General features: G+C 49.8%; 1 protein-coding gene across 2 annotated transcripts in view; it reads left to right on the top strand.

The window, feature by feature from the left end:
- Nucleotides 1-21,917, top strand: part of HIPK2 (homeodomain interacting protein kinase 2) — a 194,378-nt gene that overhangs the window by 127,732 nt on the left and 44,729 nt on the right. For both annotated transcript variants that reach the window (XM_030853979.2, XM_030853981.2), the window contains exons 3-7: nucleotides 9,514-9,637; nucleotides 9,931-10,050; nucleotides 12,053-12,139; nucleotides 14,314-14,498; nucleotides 19,492-19,654. In XM_030853979.2, coding sequence (XP_030709839.1) covers nucleotides 9,514-9,637; nucleotides 9,931-10,050; nucleotides 12,053-12,139; nucleotides 14,314-14,498; nucleotides 19,492-19,654 — 679 coding nt within the window. The remainder of the gene's footprint in view (nucleotides 1-9,513; nucleotides 9,638-9,930; nucleotides 10,051-12,052; nucleotides 12,140-14,313; nucleotides 14,499-19,491; nucleotides 19,655-21,917) is intronic.

Consider the following 21,917-nt stretch of genomic DNA (forward strand, 5'->3'; position numbering starts at 1 on the left):
AGAAGGTTAGATTTTGGCCCTGCACTTTGCAGCGTTGAAGTAGTGCTGGGAACCAAGGGTCGGCACAGGGGTGGGCGATGGGAGTGGAGAGATACATACGTTTCTTTAGGGCACACCAGGAAAGTCTTCTTCCGAGCCAGGATGTTCATTGCCAATCCAAATCCAAAAAACTTCCACTCTGAGTGTAACATTGTACTGAAAATGGTCAGTTGAATCAAGGAAGCTCGCTTCCTTTGGGAGGCTGTCCCAGTGTGGCGTGAGAATGGCATCAACACCACAGCCAAACCCACAGTCATCCGAAGTTGATTATATATTTATATATATATATAAAATCACCTTTTCCGTATGGATGTGATACTTCGTTCTGATGTCTTGAGCATTTCTGTTGGTGAGAGCTGGAGATATTCAATTACAGCAGAATCACCAGTGAGGGTGTTGAATCTTCATCAGCTCACACACAGTTTTATGGATATCAACAGTGGCCCCAAGCTAGAACTTCTAGAACCTCTCTGCAACAATTTTGTTGCCTATGTAACATCACGCTGGGACCACCACAGGCACAAGCAGGGTGTCTTTCCTGGCTCTCCTTCTAGAGTCAGAGCCATGGTACCGTCAGATGACATGCCGTCCTCAGCTTATTACAGGGCTGAAATACTCTTCTGTGGGGTGTGTCTGGAGCTCTTAGGGCGCACAGTGTTTGGCTAGGCCGTTGGTAATAAGGACAGTCTCCGTATTACCTTGGCTCAGTGCAGGCTCACACAACAAGGGGGCTCCTGGTCAACCACACCCTGTGTTTTGTCCCTGGAGCTCCATCTCTGAGTCCCTTTGTCTTTCACCTCATCTTTCTAGCACCCCAAAGACAGAGCTGTTTCTTTCACATCTCCTGTTCACCAAGGAAGCTGTGTCTTTTTCAAAATCAAGTCCCAGGTTGACCTTAGATTAGCCAGGCCTCTGTTGCTATGTTGATCTCCACTTGGACCTTTCTGGATCCCCCAGACATGGTATGAACCCATGCTGTCTTCCATGCAGATCCTTTGGGCTCTGGGGTCCAATTTCTCTAAAATAGCCTCCTCGTAGCCCTCAGATTTCTGCCATTTCTCGGGTCCTGTGTTGCTCTGATGTAATCCTTTGCCTTCTACTCCGGGTCACCAGCTCAAATAGTGGCTCTGAGAGCATGTCAGCATTTCCAAGTCTCCTTATTTTTGTGGTGGAAACATAAGATTTAACAACCCATCTGAAATACAGTTTTACATTTTGATTGCTTCTGCCCTAGCCATACCGAGGTTACTTTCAATCTACATGTATTTGTGGGAACAGGCTTTTTTCACTGCAGTTCAGTTCAAGTACACCTTATAATATCAGTGAATATAAAATACCATGGGCTAACAAAGTGTCTTGCTTCCAAGGAGTTCACACTGCCTTATAATTCTACCGACCATAATTTATCTTCACAAGCTGCTGTAGAGGCAAGAAAAAAAAAAGGCAAGATTAATAATCACGTTTTATAGATGGTGAAATAAAAACTCGGAGAAATTGAGTAACATTTTTTCAGAAATGCACAGTTCTTCCTGTGCTCTCTGATTAGTGTTGCAGATTTATTGCCCAAGTTGGGAGTGGCCGTGAACCTTGCACTTGTTTTATTAGTGTGCTGTGTGGTTGATGGAGACATGGACTTGGCCGGGGGGAGGTTGGGTGAGGAAGAGACTGTACCGTGAAAGGCAATGCAGACTTAGAGCTGTGCTTCCCGGTAGGAGGAAGGGGGTGGGCTGCGGATGGGCAGTTTTCTTTCTAGAGCTAAATGGTAGTGACTTAGTTGTTGGCCATATTAATCTTTGTACCTTTTTCATATAAATAAATGAAGCAAAAATGTTTAATGCGTATGCTTCAATATACTTAAACAGTTTTCCTAACGTCTCAACTTATAAGGAGGAAATGGACCTTAAAAATGAGGGAAAGGGATGCTCTTTATTTAACTGCTGTCACGTGGACTTAGACACGTTATAGACAAGTGATGTGCTATCTGTTGATTGCCTGCTCCGTGCCAGGCCCTGTGCTAGGTGCTTCCTGTGATGCTGTTTCGTTTCATCCTCCTACCAACGTCAGGAGATCGGTATACAGCCACACCTAATGGCACTGGATTATTCTACCTGTGAACATGGGATCTTGCGTGTTTCCTCTCAACTCGGGTGGTGTCCACACCTCTGTTGGGGGTCATTCCCCTATAGGGTCACAGGATCTGGACATCTGGGAATGCCTTATCAGCCATGTACACTGTCAGGAGAGCCAATGGAGTGAAATATCGAAGCTTAACCATTGGTGTGTCGCAAATGACAGTTGTCCATTCTCTTTCTGTAGAAAAGTAGAATTTTCCACGTCTTACTATGGGAATGTTGGAAAGGAACAGTCTCTCTCTTTCTTAGGTGCAAATTTTGTCTGACACTTCATGTATGTTTAAAGTATTTTTGATGTTCCAAAATAGCACCGAAGAGCCTCTGTAAGATGATTCCACGGGCTGGTGAGTGAAGGATGAGCAGGACCTGGGCGATTCTGGGCCCAGAGGGAAAGGCCATTTCCCAAGCCAGCCATCCTACCTGCTGCGGAGCCGAACGGAGAACAGAAATGACCCCCGTGCAAGAAGCTGGAATGTGATTTTTCTTTTTTTTTAAGCATGTAAACTTTGAAGCGGAAAGGCCAAGTCTGTATTTTGTCATAGGAGGTGTTGCCAAGGAGAAGGCGCCAGCTTCAGGGAAAATTGGCACCTGCTGAGGGTGTGGGGTTGAGACAGAAAGACGCACCCCTTCTACAGATGTACTGTGAGCACCGACGTGCCCCAGGCGCTGTGCTAGGCGCTGGAGGTACAGCAGCGACATGGCCGAGAAGCCAGGGAGGGACGTGCACTCACCCTGCCCTGTACCTGGAGGCCGCCCCACCTGTCCACTTCTCCTGAGAAGCACCCTGGGCTTTGCCTCTCCTCCCCGCAGTACCGCCTCTTTCGTGTGCCGGGCGCGCGTTTTGTGTTAGCCGTAGGCCCGCTGTTGCCTCTGACTAGATGGTGAACTCCTAGAGGAGCCACAGGGTCTGGCTTCCGATCTTCAGCACCCAGCACGGTGCCTGGCATATAGTAGGTGCTCAGGAAAACGGCAGTTGAATTGTTCCGCTAAGTGAGTGAATGATTGACGCTAAATTCTGGCATGGAATAACCCTTGGTAAGAATGGTTTCTTCTTCACTGAAGGATAAGCGCACCTTCGCAACCATCGAACGTGCTTCAGGTGTGCTAAACAAAAAGAAACAGATTTTAGACTTGACTGTGAACATCCAGGAGCTCAGAGCCTTATGGACCAACAGAACAGGGGCCAGGCATCTGCCAGGCCACAGCAGAAGGGTCTTCATTCCCCCACGGATTACTGAGGGGCTGGAGAAGGGCCTTCCTTACCCGAGGGCTGGTGGCCTGGCTTTGAGCAGATTATTATGGAGCAACTGCTGTGTGCCAGACTGAGGATCGAAACACACGAGACAGGGCTTCCCTGGTGGCGCAGTGGTTGAGAGTCCGCCTGCCGATGCAGGGGACGCGGGTTCGTGCCCCGGTCCGGGAAGATCCCACATGCCGCGGAGCGGCTGGGCCCGTGAGCCATGGCCGCTGAGCCTGCGCGTCCGGAGCCTGTGCTCCGCAATGGGAGAGGCCACAGCAGTGAGAGGCCCGCGTATCGCAAAAAAAAAAAAAAAAAAAAAAAACACACGAGTCACAGACTCTGCCCTTGGGAAGGTTTAGTAGAGGGCAGACACACGGACATATATCTACAATAGTAGGTGGTCAGTTAATATTTATTGGACCGATCTGGTGGTTCGTGTCGATATGTTCATCACGTGGTCCACCAGCACAGAAAACAGGGTGTGTTTGAGTGAGGAAGGAGGGGGGGAGGGGACAGGCTGTATCAGAAATATGACCAATGTGTCGTGCATGCAGAGAAAAGGACACAGCCTTTGAATGAGGGGGAGTTTCGGGGTAAATTGGAAGAGGTTGAAATCCAAGGCAGGAGACCAGTAGGGAGTTACAAGGGAGGCCTGGATTGCATGGGGCACCAGCAAGCCCGCAGCGGTGGAGCTGAGAGGGTTATGGCTTCAAGAGGAAGGTGAGAAGGGATGGGCCTCTGCAGCCCTGTGGTCCTGACCCTGTATTCTCCTGGTGCCACCTCCGGCCCCCCCACTACCTTCGCTGGCTTTTTTGCTGTAATTCGTTCGTGAGCCACCTACAGGTCCTCTGTCCCTCGGTGCCAGCCCCGCTGTGGGTGCCGTGCTCGGCTGAGCGGGGCCGCATGCCCACGCCTATCTCTGGGCCTCCACTCCTGCAGGTCCCGCCCGCACAGAGGCCCGCTCTTTCCCGGGCGAAAGCCTCGTGCCCAGGCTTCCATCCTTTGTGAAGGTTTGCGCCTTCCATCCTCCTTTGTTTTGTGCTGCCTTAGAACTTTCCATCTGAATCACGTAATTTAGCACTTCCTTATATTTAATAAAGCTTTATTCGGTCAACAAATTCTTACTGATTGAGTGGCTACTGAATGCCAGGCACTGTGCTGCCCTTGTGGGCTGAGCAGGGGAGACAGACAGTAAGCAGGTTATTGGGCAAGTGCTGTAAAGTGACATTTATGGCACTGTAGACAGAGACTCACTGGTGCCGAGGGACGCCTGTCTGTGGCGGTGACGGTTAGGCTGAGGTTTGACGGATGAGAAGGAAGCCACCACCTGAGAGCCAGCGGAGAGAGAGCATCTGAGGCAGAAGCGACGACACTGCATGAAGGCTCTGGGTCCAGAAACTGAGAGGCGAAGCTTGTTAGTCTGGAGCTTATTGAACTTGGGCAGTGCCGAGCTGGGCAGGGCCCGGCCCAGGAGGTCTCCATGGGCCTGGAGGGCATGGAGACCTCATTCTAAGTGTGGCAGGGAGCCTCTGAAGGGCTTCAGGCCGAGGGACGTGTGACCTGTTCAGCCAGTAGAGACTGGACTGGAGGAAGGGGTGACGAAGTGGAAAGACCAGATAGGAAGCTCCAGGTGAGATGGGTGGCCAGGGCCAGAGCAGTGGCAGTGGAAATGGAGAATCAGGGGCCAATTTGAGAGGTACTTCGGAGCTGCCATATTGATGGATTGGGTGGTGAGGATGGAGAGGGAGAGAGAGGAATCAAAGGTCAATTCCAGGTTTCCAACATGAGTAACAGCGGGGTGGGGTGGTAATTCCATTTAGTGAAACAAGGACAGAGGGAGGAATTATTTGCGGGGGCGGGGGGCGCGGAGTGCAGAAGAGAAGAGTTCCCTTTCAAACGTAGTAAGTTTCAGATGGTTGTGAGATATTCCGGTGGAGATGCCAGGCCATCAGAAACATAAAGCTGGGGCTTCCCCGGTGGCGCAATGGTTGAGAGTCCGCTTGGGAGTCTGCCTGCTGATGCAGGGCACGCGGGTTCGTGCCCCGGTCTGGGAAGATCCTACATGCCGCGGAGCGGCTGGGCCCGTGAGCCATGGCCGCTGAGCCTGCGCGTCTGGAGCCTGTGCTCCGCAACGGGAGAGGCCACGACAGTGAGAGGCCCGCGTATTGCAAAAAAAAAAAAGAAAGAAAAGAAATATAAAGCTGGAGCTGAGAAAAGTCCAAGATGGAGATAGACATTTGGAAATACACAAAATGGGATTTAAACCTGTGAGAATGGATACAATGACTCTCTCAGTTTCCTAGCGCTGCAGAAACAAGTACCACAAAATGCATGACTCAGGACACCAGATATTTATTCTCTCACAGTTCTGGAAGCTAGGAGTCCAAAATCAAGGTGGCAGCAAGGCTGTGCTTCCTCTGAAGCCTCCAGGGGAGGATCCTTCCCGCCTTTTCTAGTTTCTGCTGGCTCCTGGCACTCCTTGGCTTGCAGCATCATCACTCCAACCTCTGCCTGCATCTTCACATGGCCATCTTCCCTCTGCGTCTGTGTCCAAACTTCCCTCTTCTTCTAAGGACACCAGTCACATTGGATTAAGGATCCACCCTACCCCGGGATGACATCATCTTAACTAATCTGTAACGACCGCGTTCCCAGAGAAGGGCACATTTTGAGGTAGCAAGGGGTTAGGACTTCAACATGTCTTTGGGGGACACAATTCAACCCATAAGAATCACCTAGAAAAACAATGAAAAGAGAGAAGAGAAGGGGTCCTACGGCTTTGCCATCAGGTAGCAGTTGGATAAAGGAAGACAAGCCATGAGCCAGAGGGGCAGGACAAATGCGGCAGTGCGTGGTGTTGTGAAAACCAAGACTGCGTGTTTCAAAACAAGACAGAACGGTCAACTGCGTGGAAGAAATGCGGCTCTCGGGTTCCAGAGCTTACAAGCTGACCAGGGGACATGACGTGGTTCCTGCTGGTCTCGGCGAGCTCTGCAATTGAGTGGAGCGGAGGGGAAAGTTCAGTTAGAGGAGGGAGGGAAGATGCGTGAGGCAAAGCAGTAGAAGCTGCCGGAGATGACTCTTAAGAGATTCAGCTTTCGAAGGAGAACAGAGAATTAAGGCAACAGCTGCGGGAGCTGAAGGGATTAGGAGAGGTTTGGTTTTGGGTTTGGTGTGTTTTGTCCTTGCGTTCTGCTTGATTTTTTTTTTTTTTTTTGTGGTACGCGGGCCTCTCACTGTTGTGGCCTCTCCCGTTGCGGAGCACAGGCTCCGGACGTGCAGGCTCAGCGGCCATGGCCCACGGGCCCAGCCGCTCCGCGGCATGTGGGATCCTCCCGGACCGGGGCACGAACCAGCGTCCCCTGCATCGGCAGGCGGACTCTCAACCACTGCGCCACCAGGGAAGCCCTGCTTGATTTTTTAAAACGGGAGATGCTGGAGCGAGTTTGTGTGTTTGGATTAGCTCTGTTTTCATATCTGTGTGTGTGTGTGTGTGTGTGTTGTGTACGTTTTGTGCTCGACCTCATTTGACGTGTGCTTTAGTGCTGCCTTCCCAGCATTGGGGCCCAATGGACAGGGCTACGCCCTCTGTTTCTTTTGTCTCCCGGCCGCCCTACCTGACGCTCAAGCATTTGTTCACTATGGTCACGGCAAGAGAAATCCTCTGCTGTAGACGTCACGGCACCACGAATCGCCGCCGTTTCCTTTTCCGATGGAGAATGGACTGAACAATTTTCACAGGCCCTGTCCGTGTAACGTCAGCCGACAGAGTCCACGTCTAGTGTTTCTCTCCAAAGAACGTTGCTGGAGCGCCCTTTGCGTGACAGTCTTACTTGTTGGATTCTGCTAGGCAGAGCATCAGGGAACAGAATCTGGGAGATGGGTTTCCAGAGGTTCCCAGTGACCTGCTTAGGGGCATGAGGACCAGTTGATTAACCTGATCAGAAGGGCAGCCCCATGGTCACATCCAGAGATTCCCCATGGAACAGCAGCTGCCTGTTCCTAAGACCCAACCTGGAGACTGGAGTGTCCAGGCTGCAAAGGGCAAGGGGACGGGTCACAGGAAGAGGGGCCAGAGGTGCCGCGATGCTTGATCCTGAGGCAGCAGCGGCTGCCACAGGAGGGGCTTCTCAGGACCAGACCAGAATGCCTCTCCCAGGGAGAGGAGGCAGGTGGACACATCTGACTCTAGACAGAGGGGGCAGAAAGCAAAGCAGGTTCTGACACACATGTAGGAAAAGCACGTTGTTCTCTCTGTAATGTTCTTTTCAAATATTCCCTTCTTTCCTAAAAGATGTGTTTTTTAAAATAAACCAAAACCACCTCTGAAGAGATTGCATTACCAGAGGCAACCTGCAATAATTTGGTCGGTTACACACGATGATCGGGGGGCTCCGGAAGCCCTGGTGTGGGGCGGCAGCGCTGGACACAGTGACCTAGGCCAGTTGTGGGATCGGAGGCCTCATGACACAGGACAGTCCAGCAGTGATGTGTCATAAAACCACCCCCAGCGTCCCCAGGGCATCAGTGCCAGAGGGCGAGAGCAGCCTCCCGTATTCACACGGACCGTCAGCTACTAGGCTTGGAGGAGAAAAAGACCAAAGACAGGGCCAAGTGCCAGGCAAACCCTGGCAGCTGAAGATGCCCAGCCGTGAGGGGATGGGCACAGGGCAGACCCGTCAAGCAGCAGCTCGCTCCCCCCGCCCTCCGCAGCAACTCCCTTCTCCCGAGCCTGGGGAGACCCAGCCTTGGGCTTCAGGACAGGCACTCTTGCCTCCCAGATCGTGACTGTGGAGCTCTGGAAGCACTGGCGGCAGTGCTGACTCTCCAGCTCCAAGGAAGTGAAGAAACTCCTTTTTACACCTGAAAAGTCAAAAGACTGGGTAGCAAGACACTTTGGTTCTTGTTTTGTTTTTTTTTTTCAGTACCATGACGTAGAGAAAAAGAAGATTCGCAATGAGAGCAAATTTAAAGGAGCAGGTGGGGAGATGCTTTTTAAGCAGGGAAAATTCAGCTTGAAGCTCCAAGTGGAGGTGTCTCTGACGCCCCCTCCCTTGCCACGCCCCGCCTCTCGTGCTAGCTGGGCGAAGATAACGCAGGCAGAGAAAGGCCTCCCCGCTCCCTGCACTCCGCTCCAGGCTGCTGAAAGGGTGGAGAGTAGCGTCTTCCTGTATGGCTTAATCAAGGGGACAGTTGAGAGAGAAAACAGAAGTTGGGCTAATGTATCAGCAGAGTGCCTCGAGCCACGTTCTTTTAAAAAACATAAACTGGGTTCGTATCTCATACTCTGAATGTGGTTTTCTCCAAAATGTACCCTTAGCAATCATGACCAATTCCTAGAAAAGAAGAGGTACTCTGTGGTCTTTGGTTTTGATTACCAACTGCATGTGAAATTTTCTCTTTGAGTTTAGGTGATTTCCTTCAGAAGTTCCAGCATGTAACCTGGTTTATCACGTGAAGGAACGTAATTTCTACAGTTAGGAAAGGGTTTATGATGGAATTCTGATCGATACCCAAACTAGGTATCGCGAACAGAGTTCTATAATTGTCATAGTAGAGAACTTTTTAGAAGCTAATGAAAAAAAACAGTGTTTCCTTGGGAAAGTGATACAAACTCCTAAGGATTGTTGGCATAAACAGATATTGGATGTAATCCCATTCTGGGTGGAGGCCACTTGTTTTATATATATTACTGAAAACAGAATACCTGTACTTAAGAATTCCTTTGTAAAAACTGGGCACTCTAAAGGTTGGTTTCCCGAGTTTTCAGCTACAAAACATAATTCCCCAAGTGTCTCTGAAATGATCCTTAGCTCATCTGGCTGGAGTGTGATGGTAATGAAGTCAATAGCTGTGGTTCCCTGGGGGTCTGTCTAGAGCCACAGACCTACCCTTCTTCCCAGCCAGGCTCCCTGCTGATGGGCAGGGCCAAGTCAAAGGGTGGAGGGGTCATTTCAGTCCAGCTCGAGAATGACAGGCCCTTCAGGGGGTCAATAATGGTACCTTGGGTTTGAAAGACTGGATTTTATGTAGAATTCATGTAGAAATACCTGCCTGCATTTCCAAATTGCTGATGATTTTTTTTCCATTCTTCCTTTCCAGGGCCCCTGAGATCATCCTTGGTTTACCATTTTGTGAAGCAATTGATATGTGGTCCCTGGGCTGCGTCATTGCAGAGCTCTTCCTGGGCTGGCCACTGTATCCAGGAGCTTCAGAGTACGACCAGGTGGGTCCGGAGAGCACAGGTGTGCACAGCAAGCCCTCATTCTTCATCTGGATTGGCACCTCATTTATAACCTGACGTACAGATGGGGCTACGCGGTGTTACACTGTCTCCCAAACCTTGCTTCCTTTCGCCTCGCTTTTCTTTCTTTATTCCTCTTTCTTTCCCCTTTTCCTTTGATTACTTCTCTCTCTCCCTATAAAATTGTTGTTTTTCTCCAAGACACTAGAGCCATCAGTGTACCACATGTATGATGACGGGAAAAGCCCTGACCTCGTTCTCATCTTTTCTTGCAGATTCGGTATATTTCACAAACACAGGGTTTGCCAGCAGAATATTTATTAAGCGCAGGAACAAAGACAACTAGGTTTTTCAACCGTGACACAGACTCGCCATATCCTCTGTGGAGGCTGAAGGTAGGAAGAGCATCCCCTCCAACACCCAGCACGCAGGGAAGAAGGTCCCATCAGTGGGGAGCCTTTGACAGCGGCGCGTTGGTCCTGGACCTGATTGTGATTCGGCCACGGGGGAGGCGCGACTGTGGTTGATACATGGTGTGGATGAATCTGAATGTTCAGAAAGCACCACTTGGGCTTCCCTGGTGGCGCAGTGGTTGGGAGTCTGCCTGCCGGTGCAGGGGACACGGGTTCGTGCCCCGGTCCGGGAAGATCCCACATGCCGCGGAGCGCCTGGGCCCGTGAGCCATGGCCGCTGAGCCTGCGCGTCCGGAGCCTGTGCTCCGCAACGGGAGAGGCCACAACAGTGAGAGGCCCGTGTACCAAAAAACACCACTTTGTTTGACCTGCTGCCTTTTGCGGCTCAAACTCTGATCTCTAAACTCCTGAGATTTAATCCAGTGAATCTTAATGACCTGTCTGGTTGGTTACTAGACAGAGAAATGAACCACCCCCTGCCCTCAAGGAGCTCCCGGTCCAGAGGGAGCCTGAACCTGTGTGGCAAGCCCTGCCTCCCCGCCGTGACCAGCGCTCTGTTCCCGGCAGGAACAGAGCGTGGGAGGCCGGAGGAGGGAGCCTTTAATCTCGCTGTGGCAGAGGGTCGGGGAGGAGCATTCGAGCCGGGCCCTGAAGGATGAAGAGGGCCTTCCAGGCAGGGAAGCAGGCTAAGCCACACAGCATACGAAGGCCCCGGGGAGGGGTCTGCTGGTCCTGGCCGGCAGGTGGTGGAGCGCACCATTGCACACCGTAAACTCTGGTGCTTTGACTTTAACAGAAACGTATTTTGCTTTCACTTTGATCTGTGCCTAGTAATTAAAATTAATGTTTTTTTCCTGGGAAGGAGAAAATAATACAAGTCTTAAGTGTGTTTTGTGTTCATTTTAGGTGTTTCTTTTTTTGCAAGAGTGTGGGTGGGTGTTTTTTTTTGACAGAAACCACACTATATTCTAATACATTTAAAGATAATGTGTGGCCAATGGTGGCAAAAGACTTTGAAAAGAGATCTGGAAGCTAAACAAGGATCCTAGGCTATTGACGGGAGGCTGGCGTTTGGCAGCTGTGAGTGTGAGCAGCTCAAGGTCAGGTCCGGTGAAAAAGAGTCCCGGTGGGGAGAGGCCGAGGCCGGGCAGGGGCAGGGTTCACTTCTACGTCTTAGTTAAGAGCCTCAGGCCCACTTGGCCAGCTGTTCCCAGATCGAAGCCTGAATCGTAGCAGCTCCAGGTGTGCTGTCCTTGAGCGAGATCTGAAGGATTAATTACCTGTGATCCATGAATGAGTGCCAAAATCCATAGTAATTGGAAACAGCAGCTTCCTAGACTGAGGCCAGTTCGGGAGCTGGGTGTGTGCACCCCGGGCCCAGGCGGAGGGGACACACAGGACAGACTCCGGAGCCAGCTGCCATCACTGGCCCTGGGACCTTGGCAGGCCCCTCAAGCTTTCTGTTCCTGTTTCTGCCTCTGGAAAATGGGCTGGCAGCTGCCCTCCCTAAGATGGTCGTGAAGGGCGTTACATGAGTTCACGTGCTTTAGAATAGCGCCTGGCACATAGGGAGAGCTCTACGTATACGAGTTTGATACATTAAATTAACATTTTAAAGCAAGTGGAAAAAGGGCTTCTGCTTTTCCACATATGGAACCTGACCTTATTCCTTAAACTTAGGGGAGAATGTAGGTCTGTCAGGGTTGTGGCATATCTTGCTCGTCTGGGGATCCTCCAGACCTGACTCAAAGCAGGCCCCCAACAGGTGTTCATGGGAAGGAAGCAAGGAAGGAGGAGGGATGAGTTAGTGTGGAGGCTAAAGAGAGGAAGGCATTCGTACGCAGGCCACTTTAAGAAGAATCCTAGTCTCCTTCTCCGAAGGGTGGGAAAAGACCCTCTGGGAGAAGCAGAAGCTGGCAGGTTTGAGTCACAGTGACTAGGAAATAATTCATATTACCAATGGGCTTTTGCCTCTCTTGACCAGACACCAGATGACCATGAAGCAGAGACGGGGATTAAGTCAAAAGAAGCAAGGAAGTACATTTTCAACTGTTTAGATGATATGGCCCAGGTAAGCTCCGTGGGTGAGTATGCAGTGTTAGCCCTTTAAAAACCAAGCACAGCAAGACTTCTGCGAGAGCAATTAATGTAGGATGGTGGGTAGAAATCCACATTACTCAACTGTGGTGGTTGACCTTGACCTTAAACAATGATATGCCAGCCTTAGGAAGAATACCATTGGATTTGTGGAACATTTTTAAAACCTTACACCAGGACTTCCCTGGTGGCGCAGTGGTTGAGAATCCGCCTGCCAATGCAGGGGACACGGGTTCAAGCCCTGGTCTGGGAGGATCCCACATGCCGCAGAGCAGCTAAGCCCAGCGCCACAACTACTGAGCCTGTGCTCTAGAGTTCGCGAGCCACAACTACTGAGCCCATGTGCCACAACTACTGAAGCCCTCGCGCCTAGAACCCATGCTCCTCAACAAGAGAAGCCGCCACAATGAGAAGCATGAGAAGCCCGCGCACTGCAATGAAGAGTAGCCCCTGCTCACCACAACTAGACAAAGCCTGTGTGCACCAATGAAGACCCGACGCAGCCAAAAATAAAAAAATTAAAAAAACCTTACACCAGCTTTTTAAAAATGGCTTCAGTTTATTGGTTTCCAATTGTAAAATAGTACTGGACAATCTTACTGATGTCTTCACGAGAAGAATTCAAGCCCATTAGTACATTTGAGTTTAATGCCCATGATTAGTTCCCTAGGGCTACCTTAACAAGGGGCCATAAACTGGGTGACTTAAGACAACAACATTTATTCTCTCGCAGTTCTGGAGGCTGGAAGTTTGAAATCACAGTACCAACAACCCATGTTCCCTCTGCAGGCTCTAGGAAAAGACTGTCCGTGCCTTTCTCCTAGCTTCTGGCGGCCCCTGGCAATCCCCAGTTTCCCTTGACTTGTATCTGCATCCGGCCAGTCTCTGCCTCCTTCTTCATGTGGTCTTCATCCCTGTGTTCCCTCTTGTCTCTGTGTCCAAATCTCCCTTCTTTCTCTTATAAAGACGGCAGTCATTGGATTTATGGCCCACTCTACTCCAGTATGACTTTAACTTGGTTCCATCTGCAGAGACCCTATTTCACAGGTACCGGGGATTAGGAGTCACATCTTCCGCGAGAACACAGTTCAGCCCACTGCACTCAGTCTCTCTCAGCTCACTGGAGGGACCACAGCCTCTCACCTTTGTACCCAGAGAAAATTCTAGAACGTCAGCTATTTTTAGGGTAGAAACTAGTCTGAAATCAGGGCAACCCAAAGTGAGTTTTTCTTCAAAGCAATGAGAAATAAAGCTACAGACCAATAAAGACTTAGCACACCTCTTATGGAAGAGAAGTGTAACCAAAACTCATGATTCTGAGTAAAGTATACTTGTCAGTTGATTAGAAGCTTAGATTGCCCGAGAAAACCGAAATCGCCTTCCCGCGCACGTCTTGGAAAATATAGAAAGCACCACAAAACAAGGCTTTTAAAGGCCATCCTAGTATAAGCTTTTGCTCTTGGAAGAAAAATCCTGTGTTCAGATGTCCTGCCTGCCTTGGCCAGAGGTGATCCCAGCGAACCCAGGGACTTGAATAACTCGGGCCCTAGTTCAGGACCTGCAAGAGGACTGACACACCGTAGGGGTGGGAAGAGGGTGCTGAGGCCCCAGCATCTCCCTCGGAAGGTTAAATAAATAAACCTTTTTGCGTCTTATTTTTTACCGCTTGGTTGTAATTATTGTTTTTTTTAACTGTGGGGAAATACATGTAGCATAACTTTTATCATTTAAACCATTTGTAAGTGTACCGTTCAGTAGTATTCCGTGCACTCACATTGTCACGCACTCCGTCTCCAGGACTCTCTTCATCCTGTGGTTCTTTGCAGTGAGGCGTGATGTGAGGTGTATTTCCGCCTAAGTGATGAACAGGAGCCGGGTACCCCCGGCACGTTTATACATTTGCAGGTGCCGGCAGTGGCCTCTCCCTTCCCAGCGTGCCCTCCCTCTGTCTCTCCTGCAGAGAGAACAGCCGCGTCCGGTGGGCAGTGATGACCCGAGGCAGCACCTCCCACGGGGCAGACACAGCCTTCTGGGGGTTGGGAAGGGGTGACCGAGAGATTAGGATGGAGCTGCAGGGCGCAAACTAAGAGGCGTCAGGGGGAGGGAGGCCGCGCGGGCTCTTGGTAACCTGTCGCCGCTTGCTTTCAGGTGAACATGACGACAGATTTGGAAGGGAGTGACATGTTGGTGGAAAAGGCGGACCGGCGGGAGTTCATCGACCTGTTGAAGAAGATGCTGACCATAGACGCTGATAAGAGAATCACTCCGATCGAGACCCTGAACCACCCCTTTGTCACCATGACACACTTACTCGACTTTCCCCACAGCACACAGTAGGTGTCCCATGCGACGCTTTATTCCAGGGCTGGGCAGACTTTTTCCCGAAATCCCCAGATAGTAAATAATTGAGGCTTTGCGTCCATACGGTCCCTGTCACAGCGGCTCAGTGCTGCCATTAGAGCTGAAGGCAGTTGTAGACGATACATAAACCGATGAGGGAGGCTGTGTTCCGGTAAAACTATTTATCAAAGCAGGTGGTGGCCACATTGGGACCCTGGGCCGAAGTTTTCTTGACACCAAAGAGGGGGAACAGTGGGGCGTGAGAGGGCACGAGGCCGGGTGGGCCGGACCCTGGGGGTCTGTGCACGAAGCGAGGTGCTCAGAATGGCAGCGTCTGTGACGCAAAGCCACGTGCGAGGGCAGAGGTCACGAGTGGACTCAGTCCAGTGTGGATCTGGGTGTGTTCTTTCGTTCATTCATTCATTCGCTGTGTGGTGTGCTATGCCAGGGGCTGCAGTATGTGGGGAGTAAAGCAGATGGGACCCCTGCCCGCTGGAGCTTACAATCTATAGGAGAGAGGAAGGTACTAAACCAGCGGTCCCCACATATCCAGGATGCTATCAGGGGACACATAGGACGGGAGAGCATGTAACAAGGGGGCCTTGCTTGGGGCATGGCGGGGAAGACCCGAGGACAGGACCGCCAAAGGAGAGGGAGGTGCCTGGTGGAAGGGCCTGCGAGAGCGGAAGGGGCGTTGCCGCATGGAGACTCCAACACGGGCAGGACCGGCCCTGGAGCTGAAGGACGGGGAGAGATGAGGCCCCAGGATAAGCCAGGGGCGGGCCTTCCGTGTTACAGATTTCAGCCTTTCTTCTAAGAGCAACGGGAAGTCATTAAAGGCTTGATGGCAGAGGAATGGCTGGTGAGAGTTGTGTTTAACAGAGATCTGTCTGCTGTCACTTGGTCAAGTCAAATAAGCTTGGAAAAAAATGCCCATCAGATTTGGCAACTTGGAAGTTGTTGGTAACTAGTGAGAGCTGTTTCAGTGGATGGTAGAAGCAGAAACCAGTTTAGCAGGTTGAAAGATTGAGAGGTGAAGAAATAGATAGTACCCTTTCCAAGAAGGAAGGCTGGGAAAGGGGAGGGAAAAAATAGAGGGGTGACTAGGGAAGGCCCCAGGGTGGGGTTTCTTTTCATATGGAAGAGACTTGAGCAATTTAAGATGCTGATGGGAAGTGTCTGGTAGTAAGAGCTTAGAGATAAAGGATGCTCAGAAGATGTTTCCCGAAAGTTCAGGTAGTGGGAGGTGGCAGAGTAAATGGAACAGAGAAATAGAGCAGAACCATTGAGCGTGGGGGTTGGACATGAATAGCGCGGCTGTAACTGAGCTTCCCAGGTGAAGGCATGGAGAGACGTGGAGGGCTGGAGGTAGCTGGGTCCGTCAGGTGGAGTGTTGCCGGGCTGCTAAGAGAAAAAGGTTGACACGGAGATAGGCGTTGGCAATGGAGCAACTGAAATCCAAAGTGATGGCTGTGGGAGGCTTAGCCAGAAGAGAAAGGAAGGGAAGATGGGAGGGGTCCAAAGAGACTGAGTGGTCTGATCAGCTCAGAGATCGTTTAGTATAGTAATAGTCGAATAAGCCAGATGGGTAGAAAATGTGACCGGATGGGAGGCTTGAATTTCTAGGCTTGAATTTGGGGGATGCGAAGCAGTTTCCGGTTGGACAGTCTAAGGAATGGGTGGCTGGAATTGACCGCAGGTCACTGGAGGTGAGAAGGAACTAAGAAGCCAGGATGTCTGACGAGGAGTCAGGGTGACCTCTGAAGTCTCCCGGGTGGGCAGGACTGAGCTAGTGGCCCAGGCCTCGGCGAAATGAGGAGGAAAGAAAAGACATGAGGTTGTGCGGCCTGAGCGTGGGAGGGGGTAGTAGGAGGCACCATAACAAAGGACCGCTGAGTGGCTGCGTGTCTTAAACAGCAGACATTTATTTTCTCATCGTTTTAGAAGCCCAAGATCTAGGTGTTTGGCAGAGTTGGCTTTTTCCGTGGCCTCTCTCCTTGGCTTACCCATGGCTGTCTTCTGCCTGTGTCTTCACATGGCCTTCCTTTTTTGCATGTCTGTGTCCTAATTTCCTCCTCCTTCTGAGGAATTGGATTAGGGCCCACCCTAATGACCTCGTTTTACCTCTTTAAAGATCCCATCTCCAAAGTCAGTCACGTTCTTAAGTACGGGGGGATTAGAACTTTAACTTAATGTGAATTAGAGGAGCACAGTCCAGCCTATACCAGAGAGTAGTGAGAGATAGCACTTCAACCTCTTGACCCCGGGGTGCTTGGGATGTGAAAGAATAAACAGTCACCTCCCTGGGTGTCTGCTGGGAGAAGCAGGGTGCTCGAGAGAGCAGCAGATTGTAGATAGGGTCAGGAGGGAGAGGGAATACACGGGAAGAGGCGCGGATCAGAGACAGCTACAGGTCATCGTGGGCCCTGCCGTGGCCACAATCAGATCGGGCTGCTTAAGGCTGGATTTGACCTTAACCAGCATATGAGGAAGGATGGTGTGGCACCTACCATGGACGGTGCTTCCTCAGTTTTAGGTCTGTTCCTTACTAGCTGTTGTTGAGCAAGTCAAATTTTATTGCAACGACCAGACATTGCCTCTAATTTAGAAGCACGTTTGAAACAACCAAACTCCTGTATAAAGAAGGAACTTGGACCCATCCCTTGCAAACTCTCATTACGGGATTTGTCCTTTTTCTGGGTGTGGTAGGGGTAAGTCAAGGGGTGTCAGTCTATACCACAAAAGAAAGGCAAACTTGGTGATTTACTGGATGGGGCCCCATAAGATCAGTCTTTGCGTATTCGGGGTGAAGTGGGATGACTGAGAAACAGCTATAGATAGGAGATGGAGGGGCTCCCGTTACGATCTGCACCAAGTCAGTGAGACAGTCCCCTGCATAAAGCTGGGGGCTTGGTTGAATGACCTCAGGGTTCTGTCTGTCCCTGGGTTTTGTAAGGAAACAGATATAGGGTGCTTCACTGTGTGGGATGAAGACCAAGTGTGGAATCCATGGGCATCAGCTTCCAATTCAGAACTTGGTGTGAGACCAAGAGAAGAACTGACAACTTAGATTTCGGAAAATAAGCCTCGGAAGGAAAGAAGGGTCTTTGCGCATACCCAGGCTTACCCGAGAGTCGGCCTGATCCCCAGGTAACCCTAGAACTTGTTGGGCAGACCGTGGAGAACTCTGGGGCTAGAAGAAACCTCCAGGCCACCCCACCGCCCTGCTAGAGACCCCACCTCTGGGGCTCGGCCAGGGTTACCCCAGCATCCAGATTAACAGGTGAAAGAGACTCCACTCATTTCTCCACGCCAGGATTCCAGTGCACAGCTTCCTTAAAAACCACTCTCAGAATGAACCCAACGTGAAAGTGCTTTCCTCTAACTGAAACTAAAAACTCAGACCGTTTCAGCTAGAAGGTTCTGAGTCTAAAAGCTTTGTGTTGAATTGTCAGAAAACCGTTGATGCATTAACTACAGTCCAAAAAGAACACAAAATCTATTGTTTGATTCCTTCAGCCTCCATGTGAAAGCACTTAGCAGTGGGCTTGACACTTCGTAGATGCTCAAAACATGTTGGCCTTACCAGCATTAGTAATAGTGTTTCTAGCTCTTGGTTACTGGAGAATACGTTTTCCTTCCTCTCCAGGGCTGTCAGTCAGTAAATGTTTATTTAGTGTGCATTGTGTAGCCAATGTAAGTAGTCATTAACTCAGAAAGAATGTCTAAGTCAGTTCAGAACATCTTTCATGGAGAGGATGTTTTGGGATAGCCCACAAGCACCTGCTTGGCCCAGAATATAACGTACCTATAGTATGTGGAAACAGTATGCATCTGTAATCTTAAAATAGTAGAATTTTATATTGTTATTAAACTATTTATACCTAAAAATAAGTATTTTAAATTGAAATTTAATATTCATTGTCTTGAATATTACCATTTGAGGAAAATTAAGTTTAATTAGAAGAAGACACAAGTGAATGAAAAACAGTGTATAAAGTCTAAAGGACACTATATGGTGGATTTTCAAAAGTTTGGTCAGGGCCACTCGTGGCTTTCCTTGTCCTTGATGCTGGTGTCAGCAACACTTCTATACTTGACTTTCATAATTAGAGTTTTGTTTTGATTCACAAATGCAATGGAGGAAGAAAAAGAGGAAGAGAAAGTTTACTTCATGTAACTGGGCAAGAATTAGAAAATTGAAAGGCAGAATGAAGGAAGGTAAAGAGAATGTACATGTGTATGTGAAGACTGCCAGTGATTAGCTCTTGATCTTGACAAATTACCCATCCTCTGTCTGCTTCAGCCTTACTCATAAAATAGGGCCAACGGTCGTATCTCTTCCCCTCGTGGTTGCTGTAGGACTGAATGAGACAGTGCTTGCAAACAACTACCACACTGTCAGTAAAGTTAGCCACTAGCAGTAATCATTAAGATCATTGTTCTCATTCCATACACAATCCAGGGAGGAACAAGCGTGGCACGAGGTCCTGGTACTGGGTTAGCTAGTTCCTTGGCTGACCCCTAGATGGCGCTGGTGCCCTAGACTAGCTGGAAAGGGTGAGCGCAAGGAAGGTGGAGGCAGGTCATCAACTGCTGTTCAACGCTCCCAATCAGAGAACTTATACGTTTGTTTATGCTCCAGAAACCACCTTGAAAGCTGAGAATGAGCAGTGAAGGTGCAGGCAGATCAGCAGCATGAGGAAGTGCAGTGAGAGCCCAGAGGTCTGGTGTGCTGGTGGAGAACCTTTACCCACCAGGATGGGGAGAAGAGGTAGTGAGACAATGGGGGGATTCATCTAAGTACCACCAACTCTTGCAAATGCAGGCGCTGCATGAGAAATCCAGGAAATTGAGACCTACCGTGAAGTGTCCCGGTTGTTTTGTTTATTAGATTAACTGTTCTCTCTCCGTTTTCTCCCCTGGATTCCACCTTACCTTCTTGTCCTTCCCTAATGCCTCTGTCTCTGCCTTTTGCGTGAACAGCGTCAAATCATGTTTCCAGAACATGGAGATCTGCAAGCGTCGGGTGAACATGTACGACACGGTAAACCAGAGCAAAACCCCTTTCATCACACACGTGGCCCCCAGCACATCCACCAACCTGACCATGACCTTCAACAACCAGCTGAACACCGTCCACAACCAGGTGAGTGGGGAGCGGAGGGGAAGGCAGGCGGGGCTGAGAGTGTGAGCGACAGGAATTGTACTTTCCCACCAAACCGAGTCAGGAGACAAAACTCCTCCAATGTCACGTACAACAGATAAAATCCCTCTGCTGCCACGTTCAACTCTGTAAGAAAGTGTGTGTTCCCAAGGTTATTTCCTTTGAGAATCCCAGGCACTCTTTGTATTGACTACTGGCTCATCGAAAGGTCCCAGAAATGACTCACTAAGGGAGTTACTTCTGAGATGGTACCTCTTACTGCTCTCCTGTCTTGATGTGGGAATAAGGTAAAGGAGATGCTGTGATCCTTTTATGACCGACATCTGCCTGATAAAGAATTCTAGAACTGGAAGGGATGCTGGCGGTCACCCAGCTCAGGCCCTTGCTCCTGGTGTCCACACTGCTGGGTCCACATGGTCTCCTTTCAAGACAGATAAAACCTGTCCTTTTCCAGTTCTTGGGGAGAATCAATTCATCAATCTTGTCACCAGAATTCCAGCAGTTAGAACTAAAAAGGGACCGGGAAACTGAGGTTTTCTTCCTGCAGCTTTCCAACCTTTTGCAGAAAATTAGCAGAATCTAACACCTAATACACTGCTCGAAATATGGATGACACCCAGGAAATAGTTACTGAATGAATAATCCCCAAGTCCTCACTCAGGCTGCCTCTGGCATCTAAGAGACTTTTACTTTTATTCCCACCAACCAGCCTTACCAGTTCCACCAAATAAATGTCCCTAGATTTTTTTCAGTCTTAATATCAATCTTTAATGACAACAGCACACCTCTGTGTGTGTGTGTGTGTGTGTGTACACACACACACCCCACCCCATAGGAAAGGAGTGTATATGTTCTAATCCTGAAGTGTGAATACTCTGCCGGGCCATCTACTCTTTTCCGACAGGTCCCCTACTCCCACGGAAGAGTCATTGACCCTGTTTTCCAGGCCATTCCTGGCATGGTGTGTTGCTAAGGCCCAGCTTTACTTTCCAGCCTGTCCTCTCCTTCTGCCTAAACTCTAGGAGAGGCTGCCTGGAATCTGCTGCCCCCTGGGGGCCCTTGGTGTTCTTACAATTCTCCTTAGTGGGAAGAGCTAATGTTCTCTACAGCCTGGAGTCCAAAATAATAAACATTCCCACCCAGTGCCTAGCTCAGTCCTCAGGCTAAGGCGGCCACAGCCAGTCGGGTGAACTCCTTGCCAAAATATCACCGTGGTTTTGGTCTTCATCACCAGAGCCCCATCGCAGTGAGTGGACTGTCTTGCTGGTGCCGTAAGCAGGAAGAGTAGAAGATACGTTGCAATGGGAAGGTTGGCCTAACTGTGAGGAAGGAGGGCCAGACCAAGATGCATATACAGTATTCGTTAGGCAACAATTGGAGATTTTTGAGCAGGGTGGTGACATGCACAAAGTAGTCTTTTGGAAAGAATGTTCTAGCGTCTGTGTCCAAAACGAATTGGAAGAGAGGAAGCAGAGGCCAGAGCATCACTAGTCAGGGCCTTACAGGTCCCAGACACCAGGACAGGCCTCAGCTAAGGAAGTAGTGATTAAAAAGAGGGTTCTGGGGACATTAAACGAAGGAAGGAGCAGCAGTACCAGCGACTGGCCAGAAGGGGGAGTAGTTGAGCACCAGCGTGGGAACTGGAGGAGATTGGTGCTAGTGCCCTGAAGAGGGAAGCTCAGAGGCAGGAAGATGTGAGGAGGGTCTGGTCTCTGGTGTGTAGAGTGCAAGCAGGTGGTGGGAAGTGTGTATGTGGGGAAGCCTCCCGGAGGGGTGAGGCCATGGAGAGAACAAAGAGGAAACACAAGTCGTGCCATCAGTAGCAACACAGATGCTGGCCCAATACAGACGACTGTATATAAAACAGATAAACAACAAGGACCTACTGTATAGCACAGGGAACTATATTCAATACCTTTTAGTAACCTATAATGGAAAAGAATATGAAAAAGAATATACACACACAGAGACACACATATATATGTAACTGAATCACTTTGCTGTGCACCAGAAACTAGCACAGCATTGTAAATGAACTATACTTCAATAAAAAATAAAAAAATTAGATTGGCCCAAAAGTTCGTTCAGCTTCGTAAGATCTGATGGAAAAAGTTCATAAGATCTTACGGAAAACCCAAACGAACTTTTTGGCCAACCCAATAAAAGATGCTGGCCCACACGTGTCACACGTGCATCCCCAGTCACACTAGCTGGAGGCCAATTGTGTGGTGCTGCAAAAACAGAC

The sequence above is a fragment of the Globicephala melas genome, chromosome 9, assembly GCF_963455315.2.
Source record: "Globicephala melas chromosome 9, mGloMel1.2, whole genome shotgun sequence".
In the NCBI taxonomy this organism is placed as follows: Eukaryota; Metazoa; Chordata; class Mammalia; order Artiodactyla; family Delphinidae; genus Globicephala; species Globicephala melas.